Here is a 20,553-nt window from a genome sequence, read left to right as displayed (position 1 = left end):
TGCTCACAAATGCAGTTTGAGGGACCTGCCTGAGTCTGACAAAGCTGTCAGGCCTCCATAAACACACTCATCTCTGGAAGTCGTCAGAACATTCTGGCCCTGGGGAGGCTGGTAACCCTCAGCGAAGAAACCCAAATATGCAGACCCAGAGTTGCTCATAAAAATGATCTGAAGGGATTGCTACACCACTTAGGCTAGACAGAAACAAGGGCTTCTGGATCACTCATGCCAAAGGAGACTGTGGTTCTCTCTGCAAAATCTTTTCAAAGATACCCATCCCACTAGCGCTGGGAGTTTAGGCCTATGTCCTACCTGTAGAGGCAGGAAGGACATATTCCTAGAGAAAGAGAAGAAAGCTCAGAGGGGCAGAAAGGGCTAATCTTAGCCCTCTGCTGCTTGTGGCTCAGAGTCTTGCTCTCTGGCTTGAATTCCTGTCTGAGCAGAAACACCATCAGAAGGAGAGACTTCCTCACCACTGACCCAAGCTGCAGCTTTCCAAGGAATTAACCAAGTCCCTTTGCTCTGTTGGTGCGTCAGCTCTCCAAGTCACCCCCTCCCTCTCCAACCACCTGCTTATCATCCAGCAACAGAGAGCCCGTGACCCTCCAGGACAGGCATGCTATTCTGCTGTTTAACAAACCTGACTGCTAGAAAATTCTTTCCTGCACAAAACCAATTCTAACCCTAACCTAGAGTGAGTTTCATCCTGTATGCGCACAGCAACCCTGAGAATGTGTGACAGCATCTCCCGGGCTGTTCCCCCAAGTCTGGTCCCAGCTTCTGGTTGAAGATCCCAATCTGTGTGTGACTATCACTCTACCACCATCAGAGGTGGATGAGATGCTCCGAGTGGGTGTGCTGTCCGAGGAGAGAGGAAGCCACGGTCGCCCATCCTGGACACTAAATTCCCGTTAACGTAGCTCAGAACCACGTTATACGTTTTGACAGCTGTGTCTCCCTGTTGACTCATATTCAACACAGTTGTTTGACTTCTCTCTCTGATTCTAGATTTCACCCCCCTGCTGGTTAACCTCAATTGTTTCAGTGATTTCTCTGACCAGTAGAGGACAGAGGAATTCATAGTCAACAGGTAGAAATCACATCCTAGCATCTTTCCTTCCACTGCTGTCGTTTAGGTTAAGCCACGCAGATCAAAGAAGCTGCCATGCTTGCAAACCTACTGGCCTATGGGGAGGGTCCTTCCGCTGTGGTCCAAGCCACCTGGGCCCCAGATCCTGTTGTCCATCATCTCCGTCCCCACATTGCCACTCTCGCCAACAAACAAGCTGTTCTTGATCTCCTGCTTGGAGCCATCATCATACGGGAAGGTCCCACCACTGTAGAGAGAAGATGTCTGGAATGAGATGTCCAGAGACAGCAACCCACAGGGTGCCAAGGGCAATGACCTGGCTCTTACCTGGCCAGGGTCAGGCCAATGCCATTGTCAGCAAACCTGGGGACAAGAGGAGACAGTCAGTGAAGTCGTGGAGGGAAGGACTCCTCCCTGCCCTGGTGTCATACCGTGGATCCTGTGTAGGGGAAGGGTCTTTGCATAAGCACAGGGTTTGCTGAGGGAGCTGTGGCTCACACATTCTGCGTAATAATGGGATCGCCTAGATTCCCGCCCACTCAGTGTCTGACTCCAAAGAGAAAAGAGTGAATGCAGGGGCTCTCAACGTTTGATGCCACGTTGCATTAGCAGCATTCAGACTGGACTCCGTGGGCCTCCCTCTCCAGCCCACCCCCATCTGTGATTCCAGGGCTCAGTGGGATACTGGACCAAGGGGACGTGGAGGGTCTTGCTATCCTCAGGACCAGCCCGCCCTGGGTGATGATGGGGGTACATGGATGCAGTTCCTTTGCCCGTAGCCATCCTCACTACTGTTTCAGCCACAGCAGGAAGGACCACTAATAGCTGATTTCTAAGTTTCCCAGAAGTCAGGCAGATGTTGGCCCTGAGAAGTAAGTTTGCAATTACACTGTAGCGATCTCATCAGCTCCCTTTTCCCTTTGTCCATTGTGAGGGTCAGGAGGAGCACATTTCTGGAGGGAGTCTGGTTGTGAGTGATAAGGGGTCCCACAGAATCTGAGCCGAGCCTTGGGTCTGCGCTGCCGTGGACCGTGGGTCCAAATATGGCGGCTGCCTTCACTTCCTTTGTCCCAGGGGTGTACAGCCCCTCGAAGTGCCACTCTCTGCTTCCTAAACTCTGGTGGCTTCATAGCAGCCATAAACCTAAGCCAAATCCTTGCCCTCATGCTTCAGGCCCAAGTGAATCCACTTTCCCTCTGCTCCAGGGAGGGTCCCGGCCGCCTGAAGTCTCCCTAGTTCCCGGTTTGCTTCTGCTTACCCTGTTCCCCGTCCTCCGGGACGCGTGCACTTCTCCCTGTCTGAAGCCCATCCAGTTCAAATTCACCGTTCAAGGCCCATCTTCCAGGACCCTGTGCTCTCTAGTTCTCTCCCAGGACTCCCTGATTTTTGTTTCCCAGCCTCTTCATGGCTTTCCCTTACCACCGCTGTACCCCAGTGCTCTACCCAAGGTCCTCTCCTTCTGCACTGTGCCCCTGGGGACGGCATGAAGACTCACAGCCTCCACCCCTACCAGTCTGCTGGTGACTCTAAAATCAGCCACTCTTACCCCCTGCACTTCCAAACTTTGGTGTATTTCCATGGAGTATCTCCAAAGCATCTCACACTTAACGCACATAAAACAAAACAGCTATCGTCCACCTAAGCCTGTGCACTCTCCCAAAGCATATTTTCACCTAACTTCTCACTGTAATTCCTTCTCCTCTGGACTACTGCCGTATTATTAGTTGTCCCTCCCACTTCTAGGAGTGCGTCCACCCACGGAGTGGTTGCTGGAGTGACCTTTCTAAGAAATGGACACAATGGCCAAATACTCAAAGCTTCTCAAGGGATCCCCATCTTCTGTCAGCCCCTGGCTGTGCCCACTTATGGGACGACAACCTCTGCACCAGCCAGATTCTGGGCTACCTTGGAAGGAAGCTGGTGAAGGGTTAGAAGATCCACCCCCACTGGCAGGGGCGTGCTTCACAATTTGTCTTTCGGCCCCAAGTCTGGCATCCACTCCCTCTATGGGGACCTGAACTTCCAACAAGCCAGAATCTGGACATTCATTGGCTGCAGAACACCGCAGAGAATTTTAGCTTTGACCCCCATCTGTTTTCTCTTTCACTCACCTCTTGCATAACTTCTCTCTCAAGTGTCCTTGGGCCTCTATTCTAGGGATGAGCAGCTTATCTCATTGACTAGCCTCTTGTGTTGCTGGAAAGTTCTTCCTGCTACTGAGTGGAAATCTGCCCAGATCTGCAACTTCTGCTCTCTAGAGCCAATCAGAGCAAGCCTGCCTCCCGTCTGATACCCTAAATGCCCTTCAGAAGCCCAGAAGAGGCTCTCTTCTTCCCTTTCCCCTGTCCTCAAAACTCTCAAAATCCTCTTCTTTCCCTTCCTCTCTTCTCTGACCCCACAAAAAACCCCACCCCGGTTTCTCTGCCAGCGACATTCCCTTTCCATCCCTGTGTGTGTCTGGCTCTCTCTGGGGTCCATCCATGGGTCAGTGTCTGTCTTGCCCAGGCCTCTGCTTTTCTGAGAAGCCTTTACATGTGTGAGCATGTGTGTGTGTGTTTGTGTGTGTGTGTGTGAAATCTGTCTCTCTCCTCACACACTCTCACTTCCTCTTGCTCCTGTCACGAGCAATTCTCCCTTCATTTCTCCTTTAATTGGTCATGATAAAATGGAGAAATACACTTATTTCCCATGTAGAGTTTCTGATTCCCATTTTTTAGCACCGAAGGCAGATGAGGAGAACATTCCATGCTGCTCCTTTAGAGGAAGTCCCAACTCAGCTGCCTCTCCCTCTGGTCCTCGTCCAGTGTGGGCCGGGGCTCTCCATGGGGACCTTGTATCAGAACTCGGGGTTCCTTGTCTTCTTCCTTTGCACCTTGGAGTCTGATGTGCTGACATTTCAAGCCCCAGTTCAACTATTCACCTTTCGGAAAATTCATTCAACTGAGCCTCATTGTCTAAGACGGAGATGAGAATTTATATCTCCAAGAAACAAGGTAAGAAATGAATGCAACCAAGGATCCAGCACACGGTAGGTGCCTAGAAAGTACTGGTTTCCTTCCTCCTTCCTTCCTTCCTTTCGCTGACTGGTTATATGACAAGTTATGTGACTTACAGCCAAGCCCAGTGACTATTTGGGGGCAAGTCATGCCCCACAGCCCCTGGCATGGTGGGCTGAAGCCACATGCTGCTTCTAGGGGGTTCTCTGGGTCACTGCCCACTGCCATTCCATCCTCCTGGCCTGGGTGGGCGACCAGAAGGCCAAACACCGGTATGTCTGGATTCCCCTCTCTGTCTTGCTCGTGTCTGTCCCCTGCCCAGGGGAGGAGCATCGTCCCCACGCTGTGCCAACGCCACACTCACCGGCAGCTGTCCAGCCACACGTCCCCGCCACGCAGCCAGGCCCCATGGTCCTGGTTCTTGTAGGCGGTGAAGTGCTTGATGATGGCCGGCTCCCGGGGCTTCAGCGGGTCGGCATCCTGGTGGGGGCTGTATCTGGAACACAGCACGGGGAGGCACAGGTGGCCATGTTGGGGGGGACCCCTGAGCTGACTCCCTTCTGGGCAGTGAGTTTCTCTCTGCTTATGGTGCTCGGAAGACTCAGGCTAAACAGCGACCAACTTGCACCCCCTGGGCTCTGCAGTGAACTTCCTGAGCTTGCTGCGGAAGTCAGAGGTCTTTTCCCCAGGGCCCAGCCCCATGCATCTTACACACATGTCACTTCTCTTGTTCATCATCACCACTGGGGAACCCCGCCGCCCCAAGGAGGGGTCAGATCACAGAAGGAAGTTCAGACAGCCAGTCCCAAACCTGGCATGCAATGCAGCCCTGGGACCGGGAAGGGGAGTCTGAGGTGCCCAGCTCTCTACTCCCCTAGGGGGTAACCTTGACCTGGTGCCTTTCCTGGGCGTCTACATCTTAGCCACCGAATGGAGCACTGAGCCTGGACGCTCCTGTTGTCCAGGCCAGCAAAAGTCTTCCATGTCATGTCTTCCACGGACATGATCATGTCATTGGTGTTACCCACTTTTGACAGAGACCAAGCACTTGGTCTCCTTAAAGCGTACTGATTTGCCTAACTACCTTGAGGTTTTGACAGCATCTCTTAAAAGCAGCTCCCGGCCTTGGGCTGAGCTCCAGATGTACTTATAGGTACAACCTGAATGTTCCTTCCTATTAAATTGATAGCGAAATTCCTCCCTTCTTTTCTCTTCACCTTTTTATCCTGGTCCAACCTGCTGGGGCCCTGGCCAGTCCTGTCAACTTATCAAAAAGCAGGTATTGGATTCTGCTGATTTTTTTAGAAACCTCTCAGAATTTATTTTTCCCTTCAGCTGCTGAAGCCTCAACCCTGACTCAGATTTGGCCCTGCTCAGATGTTCACCACGGTACCCACAGCAACGAGCTCAATGTGCAGCACACAGAACGTGCCCATAGAATTACCTGGCGGAGATAACGGAGAGGAAGGGCCGCTTGTCCTTGGCAGAGGCCTGGGTAGTTTTGACTCCGTTGTCTATGATCATGCCAGCCTGGGGAGAGGGGACATTCAGGGACACATGAGCTTGGACAGCAGATTGCAGGCATCTTCTCACACCCAGCCTCACTGCGTACTCTTGAATACTCCAGTGAAACCAGCTTCGCTCTCAGGATGCATTAATAGAAGTAGGGGGTCTGCAACGAGGGAGGTGAAGAACCTGCATTGCTCTGCATTGCTCAAGTCAAATCTGGAATAAGGTGTCCTCTCAGAGGTGCACACGAGGACCCTGAGGTTTAAATTTATTTTTATTTATTTATTTATGGCTGTGTTGGGTCTTTGTTTCTGTGCGAGGGCTTTCTCCAGTTGCGGCGAGGGGGGGCCACTCTTCATCGCGGTGCGCGGGCCTCTCATTGTCGCGGCCTCTCCAGTTGTGGAGCACAGGCTCCAGACGCGCAGGCTCAGTAGTTGTGGCTCACGGGCCCAGTTGCTCCGCGGCATGTGGGATCTTCCCAGACCAGGGCTCGAACCCGCGTCCCCTGCATTGGCAGGCGGATTCTCAACCACTGCGCCACCAGGGAAGCCCTGGACCCTGAGGTTTAGAGGGGTTAAGTATCTTGTCCAAGGCCACACAGCGAAGTCCATGCCCCAACCTCACACTGCATTGGGCAGTTATAAGCCCAGGCCCCAAATTAAGGATGACAGATGTGCTTTCTTGGGAAATGTGTCTGCAGTGATGCAAAGAAAATGCTGAACTTAAGTCCTGTCTTCACCTTGGGGCAGGGGTCTGGGATCCTTCCCCAGTCTTGTCTTGGTTTTCGCCTGACCCAAGGAAAGACCCTCGCTTTCTTATTTGGCTCCAAAGGTGTCCACTTTGTCAGCAATGGGTGAGCAGGAGTGAGGCTGCCCAGTGAGGCCCCGTTCAGTCCGCCTTCAGGGCTGGATGCCCTTGGCCTCCTAGGGAGGCTTGGGCTCCTTATCTCTTCTTTACAGAACTGGAGCACACTGGCTATTGTGATCTTCAACTGACTTCTAATTAAGCAGTGGTGATGTGAGTCAGGAGAAGTGGGACTTGATTCCCAGCTCTCCTCTCATGAGCTAGGACCTTGGGTAAATCCCTTCACCTCTCGGGCCTCAGTTGCAGTCTCTGTGAGATGGGATGATAACACTGAATTCCTGCTGTGAGGACCAAATAAGAGAAGCCAGGTGAAGAGTTCGGGGAGCAGGACCCTTACACGGTGGCACGGAGGCAGGGCTCACCGGGGGTGAACACCACGCGCGGGGATCCTCCTTGGCTCAGGCAGCGGAATCCATCCGGCTCGAGGGTCCTCTTCGCTCCGTTCCCACCCTGCCACCCCTGAGGGCCCCTCCTTCCATCTGTGTGTGGCCAGGAGTCCTTGCCTACTTCCCTGTTGGAAACCATCCTCCCTCACGTATTCCTTCCCTTTCCAACCTCTCCAAACACCCGGGTACTGCATGGCCCACCTGCGGCTCATGGGAAGGCTTCTCAAGGAAGGGATCTCAACAAGCAGCACTGCCCCCTGCTCCCCACCGTCCCCAGAGCCTCTGCACCTGCTCTGCATGGAGACGGCTCTCCCAGGCCCACGGCAGCCTCAGGTACGCCCTGCGCTAACTCTCTCCTCTGTCCAGGTGACATTGTTGCCCTCTTGCCTCCACCCTCTGCCCCATGAGACTCTTCTTTCTTGGCTTCTAAGACATGACACTGCCTGGGGTCCTCCCTCTGCCCACACTGCCCAGTCCTCGTCACAGGCCCACCCCACCTCCTAGCTGTATACACAGGTCTATTCTGAGATTATTTCTCATCTTTATGGGCTTCTCCCTAGTTGAGTCTCTTTGGTTTTGACCCTGAATGCATCCATTCTCCTCTAGGACCCTCTGTTTCTTCATCTGTACCACCAGGGAGTGGACCAGAACAACAGCCTTGACATTCGGGCCTCTACCTGCACACTGCCCCTGCGTCCCCAAGACCATCTCTGTCCCCAGCGTGGCGTCTCTGGTCTCAGCCTCGCTCCTCAGCTCCATTCCCACGTGCCCACGACTCTGGTCTGGATGCTGTCCTCAACTGGGGGCCCTTGACACGCTCGAGAGCCCGGTCCCTTTCCCCAGCACCTGGCTTGGTGCTGGACACACAGAACTACTGATGAGCAAACGAAGAGGACAGAAATTTCTGTTTTCCACCTGCCTCCTTGGCACTGCATGGATGGAGGACCCGCTTCCCAGAAAAAGAAAGCGGCCAGAGGAGAGGACGCTGATGCTGCCTGCATCTTCCTGCAGAGCCAGGTCCTGACCTTCCCCAGCTCACACATCAGGCCTGGCTTTTCGGAGTCACCACCGCGCCCATCCCCACCAAGTGAACCGCGAAAGCAAACTCAGGGGCCCGGCTCCAGGGCTGCCAGGGGGAGCTGTGGCTCTTCCGGCTCTAATCATGCGCAGGCCTGGGAAGGAGGACGAGTGGGCGGGCGGGGAGGCGTGGCCTGGAAGGACTTACCCGGTAGTTGGAGTGTGCTCGGTTGTTAAGGAATTTCCCCAGTGGGATGTGCTCTGAATAACCTGGGGAGTACATTCCGGCCGAGGGGCCCGTCGGTACGTGGTGGAAAATGAACCAAAATCCAGTTTCCTGGTGGAGGAGGACACGGGGGGAAAGCCACAGGATTCAGCACCAGGGAGCTTCTTGTTGGGGTGACTGGATGGCCCAAACTAGGGGTGGGCCTAGCGCTATCACCCAAATGGCCCCAACGCCCATTCCCAAACACACCCGCGGAAACAGCGAGAAGTTTGAGGCGAATATATTTTGGGGGGTGGGCGTCCATCCTGACTGTTAAAACCCTTCTGTGGTCCTACTGTATCAGTGGTCCTACTGTATCAGCCATGGGCGCCAAATGGCTGGATTTCAGAGTCACTGCCGGGGTTAATCTCCCTCTCCTGACACATAATGGGAGGATTTCCTGAGTGTTCCTGGCTTTACCCTTTCATTCTGCAGCTATGGAAGCTGAGGCCCAGAGATGGCACCTGACCTGCTCCCAAGGACGGTAAGCAGCACGGAGGGGTGGGTAAGGGCGGGGCTGTGTAGACAGAATACCGTGTTTGTATCCTGTGCATGTCCCTGCCTTACTTTCCTCCCCACCATAGTACAAACCTCATAGGGTTGACACAAGAATTAAATTATTGGAGCTTATGGGACATCCCTGGAAGTCCAGGGGTTAAGATTCCATGCTCCCAAAGCAGGGGGCACAGGTTCAATCCCTGGATGGGGAACTAAGATCCCGCATGCTGCGTGGCATGGCCAAAAATAAATAAATAAAAATAAATGAACTTGTGCACACACCAACACACACAAAAAATAAAAAATAAATAAAGTGTGAAAAATATAATAAAAAAATTTGAGCTTAGAACATTGATGGGCCAGGCATCTAATAATGCTACTGATTACTCATTAGCTATGCTCACCAGTGTGACGAAGGGCCAGAGGTATCACTTAAAAGCAAGTCCATCTGCCTCCCAAGCTGGCTTTTCCCTCTTCACGCTAAGCCTGACTGCGTGGATACCTAGACTGGGGGCTCAGGGCACACATCTTTCAGGGTTGGCCCCGGCCGTCTCCTCTCCCCCAGCCCCACCCAAAAAAGGGATGTTTCTGCTCACCTCGGATCCCGCAGCAGCACAGTTTATGAGGTTGTTGTTGGGATTGGCCATCCAGAAGGTGGACACAGCACTGTGGGCGGGGGGCAGAGATTGAATGGCGTCAGACCGAGGGCTACTGGCTCCCATCCTGCTGCCCGGGGCGGAGGGGTGGTCCATGTCAGGGACTCTAACATTGCTATGATGAGCCTCTTATCAGTGACTTGAGATGCCCTTGATTTGTTGATCTGAAACCCAGTTTTCTCATTAAACGTTCAGAATTCTCACGTTCAGAATTTGAATGGGGCATGGTTCTTGAAGGTATAAGCAAGTTTGTGGGTTAAATCTGAGATGGACCCTAGAAGAGATATAAGTCAGGAGAACCCAGAAAAATGGCTGTCTCTGAGGGAGAGGCCCTGGACTCAGAAGGTTGACCGTACAGGAAGCTCTCTCTCTCTCTTGCTCTCTCCCTCTCTCTCTCTCTCTCTCTCTGTCTCTGACTCTCTCATGTCAAGAAACACACCAGTGCAGCTGGTGCCCACGTGTACACGCTGTGGGCTCCGAGGTGGCCGCCTGCTTCCTCTCCTCAAAGGAGCGTGGTGTGGCCTCAGGAAAAGCCTGAGGATGAGAGCAGTGGTTCTCTTTGGCCAAAAACGATGCCCGTGAGGCACTCTGGGAAGGGAGAAGTAGAAAGCACACTCCTGCCCTCTGTCTGAGCAGCTGAGAGCCTCAGGTGCTTAAGGGCTGTGAGGTCCAAGCCGCTCAGGAGCCCAGGAGTGAGAAGTCAGATGCTGGGCTGGGCAGTCGTGTGAGCACGTGCGCACAGGCCCGGCGTGGTGCAGGGCAGGGAGAGGGAGGTGCTTACTTGCAGTCCTGCCTGGGCTTGGGGATGTACCCCGGGTAGGAGTCTTCTGTGATCATCTTGCACATCTTGCTGTCGCGGTCGGAGGGGAGGAGGGTTCCAGACTTGACAAGGAGGCCGAGACAGTGCTCAAAGGTGTTGCGTTCCTCTGGCCCATCTTCCGTGAAGAAGCAGTGGCCCAAAGAATTATAGCCCACAATGTCCTTGACCTGCAGGGGTCAAGACAGGGCGACAGTTCACCCAGCGTCGTTACTCATGTGCTCATTCATCCATTCAACAAACATTAAACAGCCTCAGCCAGGCACCAGGCTCTGAGAGGGGATCTGGGGGTTTGGAGATGGACCTGACATGGGTACGACGGACCCATGACTTTAAAGTCCTTTCCAGCTGGAGGTGTTGCAACTGAGCCTTCATGGGGTGGGGAGAAGAACAAAATGCTAGAAGTGGGCCCGACTGGAGACCGTGGCCGAGGCCTTGTGAGCCTAATCTGGTGAGGACACAGCGAGTACACGTCTCACAAGGACTTTATGTGGAGGCTTTCACCAAGAGGTCCCACCAGAAAGGGGGGGAGGGAGATCTCCGTCTGAGCCAGGCCAGGGGGGCTTCTTAATAAGACTGGTTCCTCACTGCGCCCTCTCCGTGGATCCAAGCCAGCTTCGAAGCCCGCAACCACATCAAGCCACACTTGCAGAAAACCAGAAAATGCTGCAAACTCCAGCTCTTCAATATTCTTCTTGGAATCACAGAGTCAGTGGGCCAAGTGGAGAAACCACTTGAAGACACGGAGAGACGCGGAGTACAGTCTTAGCTGCACTTAGCTGTACTTAGCTGCCCACAAGCACCACAGGCTCTTAGACAAGTCTGCCAACCTCTCGCCAACACACTTTCCCCACCACACAATGGAGGAGTCCAAGTCCAGGATCTCCGAGGCCCCTTCCGGGTCTGAATCTCTATGAACTCATCAATCTGAGAACGAGAAGGTGGGTAGGGGGCCTCTGGCCTGAGCCCTAGCTCCCTTTCTCAAGCAGGACTCTGTTCACGAGCATCCCTGACAAACGGGCATCCTGCTTCACCTGAACACCCCACAGGTGAGATGCTCGCTACCTCCCAAGGTGCCCTGTCCACAGCGGGGCATGAGGATGGTGAGAGACACCTCATTAGCTGTCTGAGATCTTCCATCTTCATGCCCACCCCCGGGGTCCTGATGGCCCAATGATGTCACCCAACCAGGGAAGCTCCTGCTCCCCTATGACATCATTCTACCCACACCTATTAAGTACCCACTGCTGCACCAGGCCCTGGAAAATTCATACATCATCCCCAAACAACTCCCCCGTCAGCACTGTTACCATTTCGAGGGGCGTCCTGTACATTGTAGGAAGTTGAGCAACATCCCTGGCCCCTACCCACTAGATGCCAGCAGAACCTTTTCATTGCCAAGTATTCCATTGGGGAAGGGAGGTGACAAAATTGTCCCTGACTGAGAAGCACTAATCGAGGATAAACACCCCAATTCCCTCCAGAGCCTTTTCTATGACAAATCTTACCTACTCCCCAACTCCCAGGCAGACATGCTCTCTAGAAGCATCCAGAACTAGGACCCTTTATGTCCCAGCACTGGCCTGGGCTCTTATATCTTTTAATCTTGCTGAAATCTTATACAATCCTGTACTAATTTTTTTCAGAGATGAGGAAAATGAGACTCAGAAAGGTTGAGTGATTTGCCCAAGGTCACACAACCCACGTGTGCAAAGCCAGGGCTGGAATCCCAGTTTTCTGACTGTGTCCATTCACCCATGAGGACGGAGCACAGGCACAACTGCCCTACTCCAGGCACGCTCTTCGTTTTCTCAAACAAGGATCGCTTCCTTAATCTTTGGTAATAGGCAAGGGCATGATCTTGAATGCTACTCAGTCCCCCAATAAGCATTTTAGTCAATACTAAGGTCACGCAATGGGACTGCTTCCTTTCCTCCTAGTGAGCTAGGAAAGTTTGTTGCAAATGGCCTGGAAAGACAAGCATGGGAGGAAGAGGTAAGAAAACTTGGGCTGCTCGTGCTGGCAGGGGCATCGAGAGTAAGTTCAATGCCTTCCCTTTACAGAGGAGGACACTCAGGCCCAGAGGAGGGATGTGGAGCAGTGTCCAGACCCGGCCCGTAGCTCCTCGTAAATCCTAGGCACCCAGTTGCCCGCTGTCTGGATCACACTTGGGGTGTCCTCTTTGAATGCAAGTGAATAATGAATTGGGTACATTCTTATTCTAACAAATGCCTGAATAAGAAATTCCCTCCAGGCCCCTTGAGTTGTGCTCTGGAGAGAAAAACCCTTTTGGAAAGGAATAAAAATAACTACTGTTTACTGGGTGTGAAATGTTTTACATACATTATCTCATTTAATCCTTATCGAAACTATTATTCCCTTTCTACTGATGGCACCGAGACTTAGAAAGTTGCCTGAGTCACTTCTCTTGCAAGGACGGATTGAGACTTGCTTCTCCATCTGTCTGATCCAAAACCTGTGTCCTAATCAATTCTCAACAGCACCAGAAAAAAACCTCCCATCTTGTGTTGCATTTCTTTCTTCTTGTTAGTAGTGGGGTGAGGTGGCATATAGAGTCCAGAGAGAAGCATGATAAGGTCGAAGAAAGCCCTGGGCTGGGAGTAGAAGACACAAGTTCAAGTTTGGTTTCATCACAAACTTGCGGTGTAATTTGCCTGAGTGTCCTTAGGGACACTTCTGAAATCCCTTCCAGCTCTGACATTGTACGATTGTTCTTCCTTAGAACATTTCCCAGAATTAGATACTAACTGTGACATAGCTTGAGATGGACAGACAGAGAGAGATGACAGATAGATAAGTAGATAGTAAGTAGCTGGATAAACAGACACATACGTATGAACTTACGGGTGCCCACTGAATCCCCATGCATGCTATCCAGAAGCAGTGTGTAAGCTCCCTGCCACTCTATTGCACAAACTGTATTTTCCCTTTGTTCTACTGGACATATTCCCTTATGATTGACAATCATGAAAGCGATTCCTGAGAGCTGTTTTAAGTCTTCAGCTGTTGTTAGGTGGAGTCTAGGCATGACATTGTGAAGGATGAAACTCCCCAGCTCTCAGGAACTGCTTCAATTAGGGTGACCATTTAGTTTATTGTCTGAACCAGGACATTATCGAGAGTGAAAGGGGGTACCGATAGTCATTAATCTGGGATAGCAGGTGTAAAATGGAACTGTTCTTTGCAAATCAGGGCATAGAGTCACCCCAAGTGATGACTTCCCCCTGAGACCTGTACACAGTACGAAAAAGAAATTTCTGTTTAAAACAAGTACACACAGAAATGAACTATATCTCTGACTCTGCCTTCTAGGGTGGGTATGACATAATTCATCTTAGTCAGAAAACTGGCTACAAATAGGATCCTATTAAAAGAAAGACTGTAACTTCTGAGCTTCTGCTGTTTACTTTTCTATTTTTCTTTTTTTTTGAGCTGCTAAAGAAAAGAGCCTTGGAGTAGGTGGTAATTTGCTTTGCAGGGTGTGTTAATGAGTTTCTGAATATGCAAATAGAAGCTGGAAAAGGAAACGGAGAACCCAATCACTCTGCCTAATAAGGAGAAGAATGTGTTTTTTGTTGTTGTTTTGCCCCGCTGCGTGGCACTGGGATCGTAGTTCCCCAACCAGGGATAGAACTCATGCCCCCTGCAGTGGAAGCGCAGAGTCCTAACCACTGGACCGCCAGGGAAGTCCCGAGAATGAGTTTCTAAGGCGGCCCAGGAGCGGTGGGGGAGGAGGAGGAAGGACCCCCGCAGCCAGGTGGAGAGGAGGGGAGAGGAGGGGAGCGGAGGGGAGGGGAGGGTTTATGAAGAGGGACCTGTTTCTCCATTTCCAGTTGATTTCTGTGCTGATCTATGATGCACCCCTACCTCCTTCCCATCTTTTTCCCACTCTGCCAGCAGAAGCCCTGGCCAGTGAAACTTTGCGGGAAAACAAGCCCAGGAGTCTGGGTTCCTCATTTGGGCTCAGGAGGGAAGGAGAGATGAGAGCAGCGCATGAAGCAAGAAATGAGTGAGACCGAATTCAAGAAACTGGAAAAAGGGGAAACCAGGGAAAACAGAAGCCTCGCCCACAATCCCCAGAGCTCTGAGACTGGGACAGAGGGCACTGAGTTTCCCACCAAAGAGGTAAAGGAGCTCCAGTCCTCTTTAGTGGAACGCCAAAGGGAAGGTGTCTGCCTAAGGCTGGGGGGCTTGAGGGCTGGCTGTAGTCCATGTAGGGCGCCCCCTGCATAGTCAACGTGGCAGCCTGTTGAGGACGTCCTGGTTGCTACTGGAGGCCTTTACAGCAAAGGTAACACATTTGGAGCAGTGAATGAGGTGAGAAAGAAAGACAGGACATGTTTACTTCTCCCATCCACTCTGCCGTAAAAAAGGAAAACAGGAGAAAACAGGCAGAATCCATACCGGAGTCTTTTTGACCTTTCTCAAGACAACTGGAATGGATTCATTGTCTTCCAGGAAGGAACACTTAGGTGACCCCCGTGTCCTGCCTCAGAGCTCGGAAACACACAGTAAGATGTGGCGTGAGCCCATCTTACACCCACAGCTGTCCGCCCCGCAGATAATGTGCAGTAGCCCCTTCCCCTGAAGGCAGGCTTTGCCCCCCATCTGCCAGCATCCTGGAGCTTTGGTGCAAACCCCCCAGTTTCAAGAAGGACGCCATCAACAGTGTCAGTATCACGAAAGGCATTTCCCAGGCTCTGTTCTGTAGAACACTAACTCTGTGAAAGGCAAAGGTTGCGTGAAAAAAGGGCTCTGCGGTGAAATGAGTTTTGACATTGCTAGGATCCTCAGCATTAAATGCATTTTTACTGCAACCTTGACAATGCTAGCATGCGCGGTGAATTCCTAAAATGGGGAGGAGAGACACATACTCAATGTTTGCCAAGGTCATTTAATATTGGGTTTACTCTGTGTGTGGGAGGGATACCTACTACTATTTCATGGAACCAGTGAGGTTCACACAGAACACAGGGAAAGAGGCACAATGACAATACTATTTAATATCATTGCTAAGTATGTCACATGCATTATCTGCCTTAATCTTCCCCCAAAGCCTTTGAGATGGGTTCTATCATCACCCTCACTTGACACAGGAGGACACAGGCTCAGAAAGTATCCATCAGTCAAGTTCACGCTGGCAGGATTAGAAGACAGGTTGCTACGACTCTATCCTTTTAACCTCGCTAGTTGACTGATGCCGGCAATCACTGTCACGATGGGAACGGGTAAGGAGTCGGATGAGGAGGGAGCAGGGGGGCAGGGGGCTTGCAGAGGAGGAGCTGAGTGCTAGTGTGTGGCGTTACATTACTGAGAGCCGTCACCAGGGCTCAGGGGGGCAAAAGTTGCGAAGCCCACCTTTTTGTTGGTTAAGAGATGCTGGCAGAAATCTTAAGTTCAGAACACTCCTTCCAAAAGTTGGTGGTGAAGAAAGGGAAAGACCAAAGGTGGGCCGCCCCAGGAGGAGGTGGGGATGAGGGAAGCTGTTCTCTGAGGATGGGGGTACCAGGGCGTGTCTAGCAGTGGCGAGGGAGGGGCCGCACCCCCCAGCTGGGCACACATAGGAACCCCTTTTTCCAGCAAGCCAGTGACTGCCTGTCTGGGGTCTAGGGCACCTCCAGATTGGGGATGGCGTGAGGGAAAAGGCATTCACGATGTTACTGAGTGGCCTCTGCTCTCTAAATGAGAATAAAGTCTTTGTCTGCTGTTGGCCTCCTTTCATCCCATCAGCTAAAAACATCCTTCCAAACATAGCCGTTGGTAAATCCTTAGAGCCAACATGAAGGAAGCAAATGTGAAACCCCGGTGGAGGGAGTGCAGCTGCCAAGGCAGCGTTTCTGAACCTGGAAGTGTCTGCCCCAGTGATGGAGCCTTTATAGGGTGAGGTGCTAATCCGTAAAACCCCAACTCCCGTCCAGGGGTGCAGCTCTCAGAGAAGGGCACAGAATGCCCTCCGTTATCCTGCTGCCTCTTTGGCTCAGAGATGTAGAGGCCTGTACGTCGTCGAGATTCTAAGCCATGGCTGTTTGGTTTCCCCTTGAAAGGCCACAGAGATCTGCAGGCTCCAAATCCTTAGCACCAGCTTGGCTGTCAAGCGCGGGCCTGAGCAGAGTGTGGTTGGAGCCCCGTGTGGCCATCGAGATAAGGCTGTGCTGGCACCTCGGCAAGGCCTGTGCAAAGCACCTGGGCCACCTGGCGTCTGGATGACACCCAGGGAACCGATGGATGCGCCCTCCCAGTCTGGTGACTGGCATCCCTGGCGGCCAGACAGGAGGAAGGCTTTGGTAGGCAGGGTCTTCGGGTCCTGAGTTGTCCAAAGCTCTGGCTCCAAAAATCTATCTCTGCCGTGGGTGCAACTCACCCATCTGGCTGTTCCGAAGGCACCAGTTCCGCGGCGACTCCTCGCCTCCTGCCTTCCATGCCAACCCACACCGCTCTCCGTCCGCTGCCCATATCCATGAACTTGGACGCCTGGCCTGTGCTAACTTTCCCCACCTCTCCCCAGCCTGCATGTCCGCGGAGATGCTCCCTCTTAGCGCTGCCGTGATGAGTGCCCCCGAGAACGGGCCCTCTGGCTCCACCCACAGCACTTTTCTTGCCCTGCCTCCCCCTACAGGAGCCCGTTCTTGTGGCTGAGACCTGGGATCACTGCTCAGAGGAAGGTCTGTATTACTACCTTGGCCCAAAATATCGCATATATAGTTTCTAACCGAACAGCCATGGGGGATTGCCATCCTGTTCTTCACAGCACGTATGAGGAAGCTGAAGACCTAAGTGACTAAATAGCTTGCCCGAGATCACACAGCAAGTGGGTGGGAAAGCACAGCCATATGTCCACAGGGCAAGTACGTGTGTGTTTGTGTGTGTGTGCGTGTGTGTGTGCACACGTATGTGATTGCCCAGAGATTCAGAACAGCTTCCACTCAAATCAACCCAGATCTGGAATTACAGACTTCTTGTAATCTTCATATTTTTCTCTTGAGGAACATTAGACATAGTCGAATTTAAGTTAAACTTAAGGACAAAACTTTAGAACAAATGCTTAAAGCAGGTCCAGCTCCTAAGGCTCAGCCCTGTGATGTTTCCTCACCACTTCTACATTGTTCTTTTCAGCACGTGTTCTCAGCTTAGTCACCAACTGCCTTCAGTGCATTCACTCAGCGCACCTCACGGGCGAACGGGACCACCAGACGCCTGCTCCCAGGGCCCAACCTGGGCCAGGCCCTCGGCGCGGCATGTCCATGTCCTTTGCTCCCCATTTTACAGAAGAGGAAACAGAGGCATGGAGACGACCTGACCCAGGTCACACAGCTAGGAAGTGGCAGCCAGATGGGAACCCACAGTGTCTGGCTCCAGAGCCCAAGTTCATCCTGTGTCTTCTACTGCATCCCTAACCTTCCGAATTTATTCGAAATCCTGTTATCTTTCTGCTTTTGCCAGAAAACATCTTCCTTTGCCTCTTTCTTGGACCCGAAAAATAATCCCATGTCTCTCAGCAACTACTACAGCTGCAACCCTCTATCCCCCTGCTGGGGGAACCGGCCCTGGTTCCTAGCCAACATTCGCACGTGAGCCCAGCGGGCAGGGCCCCGGGTCTTGGGTCTCCCTCGTGGCGCTGGCCCCTCAGAGCCCTATGTGTTTGGTGTTATGTCCCCAACCTGATGGAGGAGGGAGCTGAGGTTGAGAGAGGGTAAGCAACTTGCCCGAGGTCCACAGCCCATGACCTGTGGACCAGGCCCTTCTAGACTGTGCCTCCAAACCCATGCTCTCTTCTTTATACTCGGTGGGTTTTAAGTCAGAGCATTGGAAATACAGAAACAGCAGGCATTCCTTTGTAAGAGCACACTGGAGAGAACTGCAAGTGGCTTCACCCGCCTGACACTGACAGGCCTCCTCCTCTTCCTATCCCCGCATGCGTGGTGGGAGGCTCCTTATGTGTGGATTAAAGCAGGGGTCACAGACTCAATTGCCCACAGAGGCCAACAGGCAACGAGGTGAGTGGCCCTGCCCGGGGCATTTACTGTAGGGTACTAGGAAGTGGTGGGCAGGGCGTAAACCAGAGAGCATAAGCCCAGCTTGGTGGGGTGCTATGACTTTGCCTGAATCCATTGCTGCCAGGCAGGAATGTGGGTCTAGTGTTGCCAATTCCATCTACTTTTCAAGAGAAGCCAAGAATCCAGAGTTTTATGTGAAATCTCTACACTTTTGAATGATGAAAACTAATTCAAATGTTTCTTGAAACACTTAAGCCAAACAAAGCACATCTGGCCACCAGGTTCAGTTTGCTGGGTGCCATTTTGTGACATCCAGTTTAAAAGTTCATAGAGGATATGAGGTTAGTGCATTGAAAGAAAGTTCCATTTTGTGTAAAATTATCAAATGTTTCTCTAAACATGATATAAGCCAAACCAAACACAAGCTGGATTCAGCATGCAGGGTGCCATTTTGTAATGTCCAGCTTGAAAAATTTATGGAGGATATAAGTTGAATTCATTTAAAGAAGGATCAATTTAGTGTAAAAATCATCTGTGCAAATCAAGACAAGCCACACACACACACACACACACACACACACCCCAATTTACTAATGAAGGCATTTCTCCCAGCAGTGCTTGCTCTGATGACACTTGGTTCAACAGAAGAAAAGGGAAAAGGGCCCATTGCTGCCACTACCTCAAGCCTGTCAGGCAGATGCCACAGTACAGAGTCTTGGCGTGACCCCTGCCTTGTCTGCAGTTAACAGATTTGCCATGGCACACAGTCATGGAATGATCCTTGGGGAAACCTAGGTGCAGCAAGAGCTAGACTCCCAGTGACCACTAATTGCTCACCCATCTCTGTAGCTTGGTGCCTTCGGCAAAGATACACCCCTATTTTCTCCTCCTTCTTTGGTCAGTGACCTGTTCTCAATTGATACTGTTCTAAAATCTGAGCTAAGGATGGTTCAACCCCCAATGGCCCTGGACCAAGTGACTAGATCTAAGCATACTGCCATTGCTAACGGTCCCTGGGCCCAGCAGTGAGCAGACTGGCATGCAGGGAAGGGATGAGAGGGTGAAGGGGCTCTGGGTCCCTGGCTTCCCCAGGAAGGATGTGCTCACCAACAAGCCATTGGAGCCGTGGACAGTGACGCAGCGAGAGAACGTGTGGTGGATGGAGAGGTCCTTGACATACGTGGGCGGGTCGTAGCCTCCCTTTTCATCCACATCGCCCGCCAGGTGGAAGTGAATTGGGTACTGACCCACCAGCTGCTGGCCCATGTTCTTCAGCTCCACGCCCTCCAGGTGTGCGGCCTTGAACCCCAGTGCAAACTGGGAGAGGAGAGCCCAGAGTCAGAAGGAGTCCATGAGATGCTCCCTGATACCCCTCACTGCTGCCCACACTCCAGAAATGCACACGTGTTGTCTTCAATGTGCTTTGCTGATCCCCACCTCGGGTACTCAGTGAATCAAAGACATTCTCTGCAAATGGGTTAAGATGCCTGACTCTTCCCATCTCAAGGGAGACAGGCTGCTGCTAATAACACAGGAATGTTGCAAGGCAATGAACTGCTTGGAATCAAGAGGTGCAGTGGGACCGTGCAGCGGCTGGGGCTTGCCTCAACCCTCTTTTCCTGCCTCCTAAGCCACTGAGTGTTATGAGAAAGAGATAATCCTGGGTAATCTGGGGGAGACTGGCAAACAGCATGCCCTAGGACAGTTGGGGAATCCAGGACAGGCTGGACCTTGGGGCAGTAAGAGCCCGTGCTTGGTCCACCATCTGAGGCCCTCTCTTGGCTGTAAGAAGGGGATGCTGAGCTCGGGGTCTTTGTCAGCCCGTGACTCTGGCAGCATGTGTGTGAGTTGTGGGACGCTCCACATGCTCACGTCATAGTACACCCAGAGCCATTCCTACACATTCCAAAGGAACCACCTGATCACACTCAGTGTCTACACTCCAGGAGCTCACCATAAAAACACAGTTCAAAAATGATTCCTGTCCCAAGCTGAGCTCAGCTAACTTCTACTAGAGAAGGATGCCTTATGGACATGCTAACCATGCCTTCCAAAAATAGGTGTCAGCTGGAATGCCAGCTCCAGTAGTGGCTGCCCTGGAGAGCTGTGTTAAGAATGATTCTGAGGGGCTTCCCTGGTGGCGCAGTGGTTGAGAATCTGCCTGCCAATGCAGGGAACACGGGTTCGAGCCCTGGTCTGGGAGGATCCCACATGCCGCGGAGCAACTAGGCCCGTGAGCCACAACTACTGAGCCTGCGCGTCTGGAGCCTGTGCTCCGCAACAAGAGAGGCCGCAATAATGAGAGGCCCGCGCACCGCGATGAAGAGTGGCCCCCACTTGCCACAACTAGAGAAAGCCCTCGCACAGAAACGAAGACCCAACACAGCCATAAATAATAAATAAATAAATTTAAAAAAAAAAAAAAAGAATGATTCTGAGG

The 20,553-nt window shown here is 52.2% G+C and overlaps 1 protein-coding gene and 1 long non-coding RNA gene across 2 annotated transcripts in view; one reads left to right on the top strand and one right to left on the bottom strand.

Moving 5' to 3' along the window:
• The window catches only part of CEMIP (cell migration inducing hyaluronidase 1), a 158,439-nt gene that overhangs the window by 17,941 nt on the left and 119,945 nt on the right, over positions 1-20,553 (bottom strand). The window contains exons 13-20 of the mRNA XM_059912330.1: positions 19,221-19,430; positions 10,063-10,268; positions 9,222-9,291; positions 8,071-8,199; positions 5,531-5,616; positions 4,451-4,582; positions 1,418-1,453; positions 1,182-1,337 (exon numbers count right to left, since the gene is read on the bottom strand). Coding sequence (XP_059768313.1) covers positions 1,182-1,337; positions 1,418-1,453; positions 4,451-4,582; positions 5,531-5,616; positions 8,071-8,199; positions 9,222-9,291; positions 10,063-10,268; positions 19,221-19,430 — 1,025 coding nt within the window. The remainder of the gene's footprint in view (positions 1-1,181; positions 1,338-1,417; positions 1,454-4,450; positions 4,583-5,530; positions 5,617-8,070; positions 8,200-9,221; positions 9,292-10,062; positions 10,269-19,220; positions 19,431-20,553) is intronic.
• On the top strand, positions 4,628-8,607 carry LOC132359073 (uncharacterized). The gene is made up of 3 exons (XR_009500721.1): positions 4,628-5,855; positions 7,074-7,178; positions 7,452-8,607. It is a non-coding gene; the product is annotated as an uncharacterized LOC132359073 (long non-coding RNA).

This window comes from Balaenoptera ricei, chromosome 2 (genome assembly GCF_028023285.1).
Source record: "Balaenoptera ricei isolate mBalRic1 chromosome 2, mBalRic1.hap2, whole genome shotgun sequence".
Taxonomy (NCBI): domain Eukaryota; kingdom Metazoa; phylum Chordata; class Mammalia; order Artiodactyla; family Balaenopteridae; genus Balaenoptera; species Balaenoptera ricei.
The sequence above is the reverse complement of the archived record's forward strand: the minus strand, read 5'-3'. Positions and strand labels throughout refer to the sequence as shown.